Source organism: Aotus nancymaae, unplaced genomic scaffold, assembly GCF_030222135.1.
Source record: "Aotus nancymaae isolate 86718 unplaced genomic scaffold, 86718_ANA_hifiasm-v0.15.2.pri h1tg000064l_1, whole genome shotgun sequence".
Lineage (NCBI taxonomy): Eukaryota > Metazoa > Chordata > Mammalia > Primates > Aotidae > Aotus > Aotus nancymaae.
In genome coordinates this window covers 9,206,646-9,221,145 of record NW_026988479.1, presented here as the reverse complement: position 1 = coordinate 9,221,145, position 14,500 = coordinate 9,206,646, and the positions used below count along the sequence as shown (strand labels likewise).

General features: G+C 55.0%; 1 protein-coding gene and 1 long non-coding RNA gene across 12 annotated transcripts in view; one reads left to right on the top strand and one right to left on the bottom strand.

Annotated features, from left to right (window-relative positions):
* The window catches only part of TCF7 (transcription factor 7), a 35,927-nt gene extending 31,890 nt beyond the window's left edge, over positions 1-4,037 (bottom strand). For 7 of the 11 annotated variants that reach the window (XM_064366316.1, XM_064366318.1, XM_064366317.1 and 4 more), the window contains exons 1-3: positions 3,777-4,037; positions 3,545-3,611; positions 2,901-3,025 (exon numbers count right to left, since the gene is read on the bottom strand). In XM_064366316.1, coding sequence (XP_064222386.1) covers positions 2,901-3,025; positions 3,545-3,611; positions 3,777-4,037 — 453 coding nt within the window. Of the gene's footprint in view, positions 1-2,847; positions 3,026-3,257; positions 3,320-3,544; positions 3,612-3,776 lie in introns of those variants that run through there. The other 4 variants (XM_064366322.1, XM_064366323.1, XM_064366324.1 and 1 more) reach the window with 2 other exon arrangements.
* Positions 4,038-13,143: 9,106 nt separating this feature from the next.
* LOC135270601 (uncharacterized) lies at positions 13,144-14,500 on the top strand. The gene is made up of 3 exons (XR_010338746.1): positions 13,144-13,411; positions 14,150-14,222; positions 14,389-14,500. It is a non-coding gene; the product is annotated as an uncharacterized LOC135270601 (long non-coding RNA).

Here is a 14,500-nt window from a genome sequence, read left to right as displayed (position 1 = left end):
GAAAACAAAATCAAACCGAAGCCCAGTCAACACAATAAGACCCCAATTGCTACAAAAAACAACAACAAACTTAGCCGGGCATGGCAGTGCATACCTGTAGTCCCAGCTACTCAGGAGGCTGAGGTGGGAGGATTGTTTGAGCCCAGGAGTTCGAGGCTGCAGTGAGCCAAGATCATACCACTGCACTCCAGCCTGGGCAACAGAGTGAGACCCTGTCTCTTAAAAAACACAAAAACAAAACAAAAAACCCTGGTTACTGATCTAGGCCAGTAACTGCCTGCAAGCCTACATGAGTCGCCTGACAGTGTTCATGGAATGAACTTTGACCTAATTTCTTCTTCCTCAAACAAGCTTAAAAGAAGTCTACTACCAAAAAGAAGGAACCTTTTTGGAAGAAAAAAAAAGTGGCAGTTGGCTGTGGGGTGGTCATTCAGCCCACTGCTCCCGGCGAGGTTCGAGCTGGGCTGTTTTGAGGTCTCTAACACAGCAGCTGCGTGGGCATCCCACACATGGGCAGAGCAGTCCCTGGTATAGGCTTTTCCTGCTCTCGAGGGAAGTCCAGTGACTGGCCTCGGGCATCTCAGTGTAAGTGCTGACCACCTGGATGCCCTCAGAGAGGGCCGGGCAAGGGGGCCTGGATCTAAGGCCTGTGGCAAGGCCTGAGCAGCAAGTCGTCTGTCCTTTAAAGATGGGCTTGGGAAAGTGACCAGCTTTGGAGAAATTTTCCAAAGGTAGTTTTTCCTCAGGGCCCTTGCAAGGGTCTCCTGACCCAGGATAAGAGGATCATTCCTGGTTCCAGACACATAAACCTTGAATCCAATGATAAATGTGCTTCTAAAATGTGGGGGTGGATCTACTTTGCTTGGTAAAACCCAACCACGTTTTAAATGCCCACACGTCTTCAGGTAATGCAAGCAAATACTCTGACTTACTATGTATTTGTAACTGGCAGGTTTGCTGAAAGAGGTTCACCTAAATTCACGTACATCTTCCTCACCCAGTGTCACTCCAACTGAGACCTCTGCCTCTGCCCTTTTCTGCAGCCCCACAGAGCAGCTGAGGCCAGGACACAGAGAGTCAGTGTCAGAGCCCATCCTCCTCCTCCTGTGTGCCTAGAACCCAGACAGTAGGGAGGAGCACAAGGGGGTTTGCACCTATAGGAGCAGGTGTGATACATAGAAATCCATCTGCTGTAGCTTGAGAAAGACCGAAAGGTGAAAAATAAATGATCCAGGCCCAGGATATTGTACCTCCCCCACTATCCTGACTGTTAGAGGCTACTCTTGACAATGGACACCAAACAGTCCCATCACCCTTCCCCCGACAGCAGAACGAGGCCCTCCCTGCTCCGGATACTCTCCCAGCACTTGCCCGCACCACGAGATGAGCTCCAAAAGGATGTCTTTTCCCTGTGCTGCTGTGGAGCCCCGGGAGGATGAAGTGGAGCCTTGGGCCTAGGCCTTTTGTCTAATCATGATCCCACGGTGACCCCGGCCCCCATGCAAGCAGCTCACCTGCCGGAAGTCTGGCACTGGTGGGTTATGTCAACCTGGTCCCAAATCTAAGGGTTTGCATCTTGTAGGGATCCAAAATGCATCTTTGTTAAGCATGGGCTCATGCGGAGTGAGTTCTCTGGGTACAGTCACTGCATGGGGGGAAGGCTGGCAGGCAAGCCCCTCACCTCACAGACTTGGAAGGCAGTGAACCACCTCATACACCAAGCCACCCCAGAGCAGAAAGTCAGATATAGAGACTACACGGAAAACATGCTCATTTTGCAGATGAGGAAATAGGGGCCCAAAGGGCAAGAAGTTCATTTTTAGAGCCAGCCATACAACAGGTTTTCCAGCCTGGGCTTCTGGAGAGAAGCTGGATGTCTTCTCACTCCCACCAGCTCAGCATGCAGCAGCTCTCAGAACCACGCTCTTCACTCTTGGTCTGAAACAGCCTAGCAGTTACCCTCTTCTCCCTCTGGTGACCCTACCGTAGCCATGTGAGCCTTCAGCCTGCCAGCCCCACCTGCACTGGGGTTACATCCGCACCCAACACTCACTCACCACAGTCATCCAAACCTTCTACGTACCCTCACCCCAACTTGGGCCAACTGAGAAGAGTGTGAACACAAATAGGAATTTCTTTAAAAGAGCAGCTGTACTGCTCCAAAGCACTCAGAATAGGCTCTTCACACTAAGGTCATCTGCACTAACAGGCATGGTTTGTAATGATCATGAAATCTTTTCAAAGCACTGGGTACTTAAAAATATTTAATACACGAATTCATTAAACTGGTCCCTTCTCAACGTCACTGATTTGTGGCACCTTTGCCAACCCTTCCTGGTGTGTCTGAGACCAAGCCAGTTTCCTAAGAACCCACTTTCCACACATGGTGTTCAGGGTCCTTCTTTGGCGAGGGTGCACTCACACAAGTAAGGACACAGTACAGCACATTTCTTCTGTACAACCAGGGGACCTGAACAGATAAGCTTTGCCCATTCCTCCAAGCGACAAGGAAGCTCACAGTTTCCTGGGCTAGTTAGAAAGTTAAATGCAAAGCTCTGAGCTCACATCAGAGCAGTGAGGGGAGAGGGTGGTCTCAGCTCAAAAGTTAGAGGATCCCACCCTGGCATCACCCAGCACCAGGACAGAGCCTGCAACTGCTTATGAGCAAGCTAGGAAGACAAAAGCCAAGAGCCAGAGGGCAGGGGGGTGCCCCAGGGCAGCCCCTCCTTCCTTCAGCAAAGTTCTCCTTTTGGTTCAGATCCCACTGGGTGTGTATGGGAAAAAAGACCAACACAGGAGTCTCCTGTTTTGTTCCAGGTAGAAGTCTCTTGTCGGTGCCTCACCTACCTGGTCAAGGAGGTTGCAAGCAGAGGGCGGCACTGGCTGCTGGAGCCACTTACCAGCGGGGGCTGCGGCTGGGGGTGCTGCCCTGCTCCCGAGGGGGGTGGGTAGTGCATGAGCAGATTGAAGGCGGAGTAGACGGTCTCTTTGTACATGCCGCTGGCGCACTCCGGGGCCTTCAGGCCTGGAAAAACCACAGCTGGGTCAGACACACCAGCCCTGGCGGCGGCTGGGGCTGAAGACTGTCTACTCTTGAGAGAAAAAGAATTGCCAAGGGGTCCCCTGCAAGTTCCTGACTTGGAAAGGAACGGGCTGGGAGTATCCGCAGTGCCAAGTTTTGGGGGAAGGACCTGGAGTGCAGGCCTCCCCGAGGCGGCCCCTACTTGACCCCCCACCCCGCCCTCCAACCAAGGAACCTTGGCCAACTCTGTCTCCTGAAGACGGCGGATTAGTCAGTCACCTGGGCAGGAGGGGAGGCGGGGATGGCGGGGGTCTGTTTACTCCTATAAAGGTCAGGGCACCGGAAGTGACTCGACCCGGCGGCGCCCGGGAAGCCCGCCCCCCACTCCCCACCCCTGGGTTCTGCCGCCTCCCGAGCTGCGGTGGGGGAGGCACCCGGCTCCCCGCGGTCCTCGGCTTCCCGGTCCCACCGAGGCCAAGGCCTGAGCGCGAGGAAGCGGAGCCGGGCCGGGCAGAAACTCACCGTCCTCCAGGGGCTCTGGAAGTTTGTCCGGGAAGAGTCTCTGCGCAGCGTGCTCCCGCCCGAGAGCCTGGAGGGAGAACCGAAGGGGCGTGAGGGGCGGTGGGACCGCGGGGGTCGGGGCCAGCGCCGGGGCAGGGGCACCCTGCACGCTGGAGACCCCCGGGGCCGCGCGCAGCGGGGGCGGCGGGGGGCGGCGACCCCAGGGGAGGAGCTGGCGCCGGCGGGCGCTCACCTCGGTCCCGACCTCGGCCTCGCTGCGGGTCCCGGCGCCGGTCCCCGGGACCCCCGGGATCCCCGCGCCGCCGGCCGCGCCCTCGGACTCATTCACGAGCGACGACTTGAGCTCCGCCAGGTCGCGCTCGGGACCCGCGGCGCTGTCGCGGCTCTTGTCGTCCTGCTCCTCGCCCTCATCCTGGAAGGCCAGCAGCTCGTCCGGCGCGCCGAGGTCGTCGCCGCCGCCCGCGCCGCCCCCGCCGGAGTCCAGCTGCGGCATGGTGCGCTCCGCCCGCCGGGTCGCGGGGCGCCGGGAGTGCGGGGCGCGGAGCCGGCCCGGGGGGCGGCGAGCCCGGAGTCCGAACCTCCGAGCCCGGATCGCGGCGGGCGGAGCGCGGGCTGACTCCGCCTGGGCGGGCTACAGGCGCGGGCTAGGGCGCGGGGCAGAGCGGCTCCGGGAGCTGGCGGGTCCGAACATCAAAGGAGCCGCCGGCCGAGTGCCGCGGGCGGGGCCGGCAACGGGGGCGGGGCCGGCAGGGGCGGGGGCACAGGTCCGCCCCGCCCCTCCTCTCCCGGGAGAGGTCGGGACGCGCCCTCTGGCATAGTCTTAAAGGGCTCGCGCTCCAGGAGCTCACCGCGAGCGAGACGTCCGCCGAGCCTGAGAATCATCACCCTTCTCCCGAAACGCAGAGACTCTAAAGGCAACTCCTGACCCCACTTACCTACAACCAGATATTAACCCCGCATCCTGCGCCCAGGTTTCCCTCTGGCTTCGGAGGGCGGGAGTCCCCTAGGCCCTTGGGACTTGGGCGTGGCTTACCACCGCAGCTGTGGTGTGAACTGTATCGTGCTCGGGCTCCAGGGCGCCCTGTGCTTTGAACTGGGGCTTCCTAGAGCTGGCAGCTGCTTGAGGCTTGCTTGGACCCCGGGGAAACGGCAGCGTTGGGACTCTGCGGCGCTGTTGCGGCTCTTGCCCGGCCCTCTATTCCGCCTGCAAACAGCGCGAACACAAGCATACCCCCTCGCACATTTATTGAGCTCCTGTTGCATGCAGAGCTTATACATCACACATCTGTGACGGGCCCCTCAGCCAGGCAACGGCTCCGAGCCGCGAACACACAGCCAAGACCATCAGGAGGAAGGACCTCAGCCGGTCCTCCAAGCCCCGGCCCCCACGGCTCTCCCAACTTGTTTCCATGACTAGAACCTGCAGCCTGGAGACTCGGAGCTTTGGGCAGCCACTTGGGCCGTGGGATTCCGGCGTAGGTCCCTCATCAGCAGCAACTCAACCCGAGAAGTAGCATTTAGAAATTGACCCTGGCCTGACTAACCCTCTAACCCTCGCTCGATCCAGATTGAAGCTTCTAGGTTTGCGGAGGGCGGGAAAGTGCCTAGCTTCCAGCGCATCTGCATGGCACCCAGCTCTGCGTCCACGCAGGCCTCCGAGGCACGCTTGGCTTGGCTCAGCCACTACATCCACAAAAGACACCTGCCCTTTGGATCGCGATGCAGTCAACCGCAGCCCCCCTAGCAGATTTCTGTGCTGGATTCAGTGTAGACGCTCCCGCCTCTTCTGAGAGCTGCTGGGATAGAGGGTATTTGGGGGAGGGCCGGGTATTGGACACCTCTCCCGCTGAGGGCCCCGCAGGACCCCTGGCAGCGGTGCAAAGCCGGGCCGGAAGACAGCCGTGCCTCCCTCGGGTCCAGGCCCGGCGTGGCTGGCTGCGGATCAAAGAACCAGGGCCGTGCTTCCCTGTGTTCAGATCCTATCTGCGCCCGCCCAGCGGGGTGCTTCGGATACCACCTCTTCCCCCTCCCCCACCACCTCCGGGCTAGGGTGCCCACTTTTCCTCCTTTCCCCAGGCTGGGACTGGGGGGTGACATGGGCACGAGTGCTCAGCTTGGTGATGGAGATGAGGGAAAGACCCTGCCCATTAGGTCTCCCCAGCCTCCTCCCAGGTTGGGCTTGCCGCTCAGTCTCACCTCATCTGCTCCACATTGGCGGGGAAGCAGGAGCTTGGCCCTACCCTGAGGGGAGGGGCACAGGGACTGGGGCTCAGAGCCTCCCCCACCTCACCTCCTGAGGTTATAGGGTCTGGCTTGGGGTGAACCTCCTCTGGGACAGCTGAAAGGGAATCCGGATCTGATTAAGCCAAGGGCTTTAGGGGTCCTCCTGTGTTTGTAGGGAACCCTGGTTCAGCAGGCACCTCCTCCAAACAGATGTCCCCAGACCCATGAGTTCCCCGGACACAGACACAGATCAGTGGAGGCTGACATTTTCTCCAGTCCTTGGAGAAAGGAGAGAAGTCAGAACAGTAAGGTTCTTTTTGTTTTGTTTTGTTTTCTTGATAAGGTTAAAATTTCCAGATTTTAATCAAAGAGTATTACCTTAATGCTTTATTGGTGTGAAAACGTCCTTTCTTCACTAAAATCATGGTAGGACAAAGTGTGTGTGTGTGTGTGTGTGTCTGTGTGTGTGTGTGTGTATGTCCTCATTTGGCAAAAGAAAATAAGGAAAACATTTTTCCCTATCTGTTAACTCCCCTACCCTCAAGTTTCTTTGGACATTTTATAGTCTGGGAACCACTGTCCTATGGGGTCATAGCTCCAACTCCTCACTCTGCTGGCTGGAACCGGAGGAGGGGGTGGGTGAGTAGGGAGAGCAGGACTGTGAGGAGGAGTGAGGGAGAGAAGGGCTGAGTCACAGGCATCCACAGCCACACTGAAATCAGTCTGAAGGCTTGCTAAGGGATCATCTACTGTGTTCCTAGCCCTGGCTTGGGCTGTAGAGAGGGAAGGGATAGAGGTGTCCACCTTCCAGGAGCCATTGGCTGCTTTGAGTAGCTGAAGAATTATTAGAGCCTATTTAGGTGCTAGAGTAGTCTATACAGACAGTGAACAGAAAGAGCTCAGAAATGGTGAGATCAATGTGGACTGGAGTAGTCAGGGTGGCTTCCTGAAGGAGGCAGATTTCATGTGGGCCTGGAAGGCTCAGGAGGATTTGGAGAGCCAGAAAGGAACAAGAGCTCCAACTCGTTCTCCAGAGGGTGGTGCAGCCCCACAGGAGCCCTTTGTCGCTTCAGCGTTGATTCCTTCGCCGCCATCTGCACAGTGACCAACCTCATATACTGAGTGATTACTATGTGCCAGGTATCCTGTCAAGAGCTTCACACAGATTATCTCATTTAATCATCACACCAGCTCTGTGACATAGGGATTCGTATCCCCATTTGACTAATGAGGAAACTGAAGCTCAGAGAGGTTAAGTCACCTAAGTTCTCACAGCTTGAAAATGAAGGTGTCAGAATTCGAAACCCAGGCAGTCTGACTCCTAAGCCCACATCCTATCACATTGTAGTATTTCATTATGATCCCTAAAATTCCAGAGGGAGTCCTTATTTGCTTTGTGGTCTTGGCAGACAGATGCCGACGAATGAGCTGTCACTAATATGGAGCCTTGACTTTGTGGGTGGCTCATGTTACATGAAAGGGGCCATCAACAGGATTAGGAAATCAGCTTGGTGATCTGTATCGGGTGGCCCAAGACCTTTGCTGGCAAAGCGGGCCTAGAACCTCTCCCTTGAGCCAGACAGATCTCAGTGTGTACCATCTCTCTCCTGAGTCCACCCAAGGCCACCTCTTCTGGGATTGGCTCGGATCACATTCAGATCACATACAGAAATGATAGACACTGGGGTTCTTCCACAGGGTAGTGAGTGGAATCTGCTGTGGTTGCTCCCTCTGGAGGTGACCAGGGAGTTTCAGGACCAGGAGCAGCTGCAAGGAGGCCCCAAAGTCTTCTGGATTCATCCAGACCAGGCCAGAGCTGGTGAATTAATAAAGCTTCATCATCATGCAAATGAACTTGCATTCCCCAGATGCTGGAAACAGGACTAAGTCAGAACTCCCAAGCCTTGAGGGTTGGAGCAAGAGAGCTCCAACTTTAGATTTGGGCAATCTCTTTTTTTTTTTTTTTTGAGACGGAATCTTGCTCTGTCGCCAGGCTGGAGTGCAGTGGCATGATCTCGGCTCACTGCAACCTCTGCCTCCCTGGTTCAAGTGATTCTCCTGCCTCAGCCTCTCAAGTAGCTGGGATTACAGGCACGCACCACTATGCCCAGCTAATTTTTATATTTTTAGTAGAGATGGGTTTTCACCATGTTGACCAGGATGGTTTCAATCTCTTGACCTCGTGATCTGCCTGCCTCGGGTTCCCAAAGTGATGGGATTACAGTCATGAGCCACTGTGCCCTGCAATTTGGGCAGTCTTAAGTTTCCATCCCTGCCCTGCCACTTACTAGCTGCGGGAGCCCAGGCAGATCATTGACCCTCTCTGAGCCTCAGTCTCCCCTTAGGTGAAATGGGTATCATACGTGGGCCTGTCTTGCTCTGTTGGAGTGCAGTTGAGATGAATCACTGTATCCTAGTGAAGAGCTTACTTAGCACAATGCCTGATGCATTCCAAGTGTCTAATAAATGGGTGCTCTTGAGCGAGATACTTTTCGGAAGTTGTTAGGCTAATTGGCTCTTCATGTAACATCATGTAAATCATCTGAATGTTCTCATGGCCTGAGCCCATTTAATCATGGCTAAAGCTGAAAATATACATTTTCTTTCCTTTTCTTTCAAGCTCCTTTAACATGAAAGGCCCATGTGAACTCTGACCTTTTCTAATAGGGAGACTCTTGAAATGTGGCATTTCCAGAAAACGGCTCAAAGGAGCCCCAGATGGATTTAGTAAATTACAGCAAGGAGAGGTTGTAAGCGGTGTCTCTTCCTGCTCACCAGCCCGCCTGGCATCCTGCTGGGGCTTGCCCAAAGCCTCCTGGAGGCTGGGCTGCCGGCTCTGGGCAGGGGCACTTCCCATGGAGCATCCTCTCAGGGCAAAACCCAGTCACAGGTCCTTGAGGCAGACTGTGGTTTGTTACTAGAAACGCAGTTTGCTTTCTGGAAAGTCTGTGTAGTTTCACTGTGTTTGTTGAGGCGTGTGTGTCCGTGTGTGTGCCTGTGGGTGGTTGTGACCTACAGAAAGACAAACACACAATTGCTGGGATGCCGCTGCTCTGCATCAGGTACAAGGCAGCTGCTCTTAAAATGAAACAAGGGGGCTTTGGGGTCAGTTCTTTCTTCATAAGGAAGGGAAGACTCTTCTGTGGGTCCTCCTCTCCCACTCCATCCCTCGGACTTTATGCAATAACTAAGAATTGTTATTAAAATAAAGACTTAATAATGAAATTGGCAGTTCACATTTCCTGATGAAATCTTAAGGAAATTTGGGCAAATTGGCTTGAGAGGTGATGGGCAAATTTTGAGAACAGCTGCCGCAGAGGTTCACAGGGCTTGTTAGGACTGTTTCCCATGGGTTGTTTTCCCGCATGTGCCAGCCATTGTTCCCGATGAATGGGATTGGGGTTCCCTCACCAGGAGGAAAAATTAGGCTTGAATTTCCACAGGAAGGGGTCTAGGGTCAGAGACACCAAGGTGGTGGCAGCAAAGGTAAGTGTGGAGTGGCCACCGTGTGCCAGGTCCTATGCTGCCAGGTGTACCAGTTGTTCAAGGGGTTGCAAGTGCCAGCCTGTGTCCTGGTACCTGACCCAACAATGGATTTCCAAGTGAACCCAAGTCAGTCCTCTGCCTTCCTTGGGCCCAAATTCACCTGGAAAATGCAGGTGCCCCTAAGTTCTAAGGATGTTGTGAAGAGCTTATGGCCATGAGACCAGAGGTGAGACACAAGAGGTGTCACAGCAGGAGGTGGAGCACAGCAAGGCCCAGGGTTCACGTGGGAGTCACCTGCAGCTTCACAGAGGAATGTGCCCGCATTAAATCCTGTTCGGGCTGGGGAGAGCCTCAGACACATTGAGAAAGGAATGTCTTACTGGGACAGAACCGTTCAATATTGTTTTTTGAGACAGGGCTATACAGGGCTTTGTTGCTTATCCCTAGGGACTTGCACAGAACTGGCAACCCAAGTGCTCAGAAGTTTTGGATGAATGGCTGAATGGAGGTGTGGATTATCCATAGAAGTGATCACTTCGAATCCAGGGAGCAGTTAGCAGGCCCAGTACCTGCCATCAGGCAACTCACCATCTTGTAGAAGATATCAGGCCCAAAAGAGGCTCTGAGAGCCAGGGGTTCAGAAACCCTCCTGGCTGTTTTATGCATGTCATGGCACACAACATGGCAGTCAGGGAGGGCTTCCTGGAGGAAGGAGGTCAGCCTAGGAAACAAGAGGGATTAAAGAGGATGTGACCTTCTTCAGGTAGGGCAGTAAACCACACTCTGGGTGATGGTGGATTTAGGGTCCCTGGGACCTAGGTGACATAGGTCCTGGGGCAGAGTTTGGCCTTCCATTGAACCTTGAGTAGAATGGCACCTTTTCATGTCCCAGTCCCTGCAGTCCTCCAACCCCTGCCACCTGGGACAATTCCTCCAAGTATTCCCTCCCCAGGACACTGGTTCTCCATGTCTGCCCCCTCTCCTAGAAGACTACCTCCCCAGTATATGACCCACTGTCTTGAATGGGGCTTCAAGACTTTCCTGGCTCAGTGCCCCAAGGAAAGCTCACCCTCTTATTCCATCTTCACCCTCTTCAGCCCAGGGCAACAGGGTTAGTGGGGGAAGGAGTGATAGGATGTGGTGGGCAGGGAACGTTTGAAGAGGACCTGTACCAGATCCTACCGCCACTGCTCGTCACAGCTCTAAGCAGGCCTCCCTCCTGCCCAAATGGATTCTCACTTCATGGGATCATGGCACCTTCATCTGTGCCCTTGCTGAGTACTAACATTGCCCAAGCATACTGTGGCACTTAATAAATGCTTGCTGCTCAGGGGATGGGGCTGTTGCATAATGGTCCAGTGTGTTTTCTCAGGTTCCGGGGGTGGGGTTTGGGAGTGAGGACAGAGGGGTTTTCAGTTTGTTTGCTAGCTGGGCATTCTGCAGCCTGAGGTGTCTTTGTTTTTTCAAGGCCCATCTCTGGTCTCTCCCTAACCCAGGAAGCCTCCCCACCTCCCCAGGTCCACAGAGATCCTTTCTCCTTTCTGGAGTCCCATTGCCTTTAGAATTGAAGTCATCATCATATGCTGAGCTGGTGGTCTCTGTTTCCTGTGAGTGAGTCTCCTGTCCCTCTGCTGCTGTGTCTTTGTTTTCTGTTGGTCAAGAGCTGAGCTTGACACTCACAGCCTGGATGTGAACTCAGCTTCGCCACTTACTTAGTGTGAGTGGGACCGTGGGCAAGCCACCTCCTTCTTGGAGGCTTCTTTTTCTCATCTGTTAAGTGGGGGTAAGAATAATACTTGTCTCAAAGAGCTGGGAAGATGGGATGAGTTCGTGCTTGTAGAGTACTTAGCCCAGTGTCTGGGGCAGAGTAGATACTTGCTGAGTGGTGGCTGTTGTCACTTATTATTATTGTTCCCAGGCAGCAGGGCTGAGCTCAGGACCAGGCCTGTCATGGTGCTTAGCATTTGTTGCCTGAGCAAGCAGCTGCCTTTGCAATCCTGCAATCTTGCAGGGTTCATGGGTGGAGAGTGGGGACCAGGTTGGGGAGGGCACCAGGAATTCTGTTTGCCGAGGCCAGGCTGAGGCTGCCAGGACGTTCAGCCTGAATGGTGACTCCTCTTGCCAAGAGATGGCCATCTCCAGATGTCTGCAGGCTGGAGGAGCCGGCTGGCCATGGGGGGCCTGGAGGCAGAGACGGGACTAATGGGAGGAAATTACACGGAGAGATTTCATCTTGGCTCGAGGAAGCATGTCTACCAGTCAGAGCTGCCCAGCTGTGGCCTGCCCAGGCTGCAGCAGAGGTAGTGAGCTCCCTGTCACCAGAGGTGTGTGAGCAGAGGCTGGGGGCTCTCTAGGGAGGGAAGCTGCGAAGGGATTGTCTGCCCTCCTGGCCCCTCTGAGGCTGTGGGCAGTCCCTTCTACTTCCTGTGTGGCTCCGCCCATCGCTTGGCCTGGCATCTGACCATCTGCAGGCATCTGACCAGCTGCAGGCTCTGAGGTAAGTGTGAGGGCAAAGGTTTGGACACCTTTGGCTCCAAATTGGGGCTGGAGGCTGGAGCAGGATGGTCACTGTAAGAGTCTGAGCTCAAGGGATCTCATACCAACAACATCACTTTCTTTTTGGAGAGGCAGCTTAGTGCAGTGGCTGACAGTCTTAGGCCTTCTGTGGGACCAGGGAGGACAGAGACCAGGGGGAGGGAGTATTCTTTTTTTTTGAGATGGAGTCTCCCTCTCTTGTCCAGACTGGAGTGCAATGGTATGATCTCGGCTCACTGCAACCTCCACCTCCTGGGTTCAAATGATTCTCCTGCTTCAGCCTTCTGAGTGGCTGGGATTATAGGTGACCACCACCATGCCCAGCTAACTTTTTTTTTTTTTTTGGTATTTTTAGTAGAGACAGGGTTTCACTATGTTGGCCAGGCTGGTCTTGAACTCCTGACCTCCAGTGATCTACCTGCCCCAGCCTCCCAAAGTGTTGGGATTACAGGCATGAGCCACCATGCCCGGCCACAGGATTATTCTTAAACCAGCCGCCTCTCACAGGCTTCAGCTTTTTCTAAAACCAGAAACTGGAAGGAGAAAGATGGGAAGAAACAGGAGAGAAGAGAGCCTGGTTTCCCTTTTGTCCCGCCACTTGGTAGCTCTGTGGCTTTGGCAGGTCACTTACCCTCCGTGGGTTTTGTCTTCTCATCTGTAAGACAGAATGACAACGCTGCCTGTCTCACTGGATTCTTGTGAGGATTAAACTGGTTACTGTTTTTAACATACTTGAAGAGTTTGTGGTCCTGTGTTTGTCAAATGTATACAGATTAACTGCCCGGCTCACCTATGCCTAGTATTATACAAGGGGCTTCACATCAACCACCTTGTTTGGTCTTCACCACAGCCTCATGAGCTTGGAATGACTATTAGGGAAAGTGGACCCAAGAAGGTCAAGTTCCCTGCCCGAGGTCACACAGCTGGTGAGAGGCAGAGCGAAGGTTGAAACTCAGGGTGGTCTGTCTGCAGGACCGGAGCTCTCCGCCACCAGCTCTGCCTGCTCCAGGTCCAGCAGCCTCTCTGCAGAGGAGAAACATCTACTGGATCGCTTTTGACCAACAGCAGATCAGCCAGCAGAGGGAAGAGGGGTGGACCGAGAAGGGCCCCTTTCCCCTCAGGCGGGAGAGATTCCTCTGACTAATTTGCTGGGTGTCTTGGATAACAAACTGCAGCCCTGTTCCCTCCAGCTGGGCAAGCTCCATCGTGGGTTCCTAGAAAGAGGGGGTTTCTGGTGTGGGCAGTTCCCAAAGCCAGATCAGGGACTGGCTGTGTTTGCCTGGGCGAGGGCACTGCCAAGGGAGCAGGGCCACCCCAGATGGCCTCCAGGAGCAAGGCACAGGAGTTGGGAGACCCGGGTCCCCGTGCAGCCTCCCTGGGATCGGGTGGCGCCTGCGGCCTAGGTGTTCTGCTCACTCTCATTTCCTGGTTTGTCCCAACAGGCTGCCTTGGTCTTGCTCATGACTGGGTCCCCTGGGCAGAGCCAGGGCCTGGCAGAGAGCAGATGTCCAGGAAATACCTCTTGGCCCCAAGAATGACTCGGAACACTTGCGCAGCACTTTACTGTTTACAGAACACCTTCCTGTGTGTTATTTCATCCGATCCTCACGGCAACCCAGAGAGGTAGGTCTTTTAACCCCACTTTACAGACGTGGAAACTGCGGCTCAGAGAGCAGAAGTGACTCGCCTAGGTCATACAACTTAAACTTTTGGGCTCCAAAGTTTTGGGGCTCCAAACTGACTCTAGTTCTGCAGCCTACAGAGACCTCGCCCTGTTTCTTGTGTGAGGATAGTGGGGAACAGCAGGAACCCCAAGTTGTTGGAGGCCTCCCCTGGCCTCCTTTAACACAGAGGAGCTCCTCGGAGGTCACTGGGGGTGGTGCTATCGGCCAGCAGGGGGACAGAGCCTGGGGCTGCAGGACTTCTGGTGGAGGTGGGGCATCTCAGTGTTGCTGGTGGTCATCCATTCACAAAGCCAGCTCTTTCCCAGCCTCTGCTGGGTGCCAGGACCAGACAGGGCCATGCTCTCAGGAGCTCTCGGGAGGTAGGCTGGATGGGTCCCAAGGCACTTGCGGGGAATAGCATGCCGTTTACAGGAGACAGCACCGAAGAACCGCCTGGGACCCCCTGCCCCAAGCCTGCAGCCTCCGGAGCTGTCTGGATTGGGCGTGGCGGGCAGCTCCTCCGAGTGAGCGCCTCCTTTGTGAGCGGTGAAAGTATATCCCCTCACCTTGGGGTCACTGGTGGGCCCCTGCGGTTTTCCTTGTCAGCTCTGCTGTTTTAGTGTTTGTTCACTGCTCTGTTATTACTGACATCTTGAAGGGTTTCCCCATCGTGGTCAAGTTGGTCTTTTGTTTTTAGAATTTTAGAGCTTCTCTCCTTTTCTGCTCTTTCTCCTCCTGGCCCATGGTCTTGGAAAAAGCTGAAGCAGGAGGTAGGTGGGGGAGGAAGGTTAAAAGCACCACCTCCTGCATCCCTTGTCTCCCTGCCCCTGCCCCCAGCAGGCCTGAGGGGCCCCCGGGGTGGACCTAGCTTGGAGGGCAGCATCTGGGGGAGACGGCACCCTTATAAACTGGGGATTCTTGTTCCTGTTCATGCAGAGCTTTGATGCCTCACGCCCTGCACGTGCAAGACCCTTTGTGCGGTGGTCCCTCCATTCTCCCTCCCTCCTGCATTCCCACCCCCTCAGGGCTGCCCGCCCGCTGTGGGCCA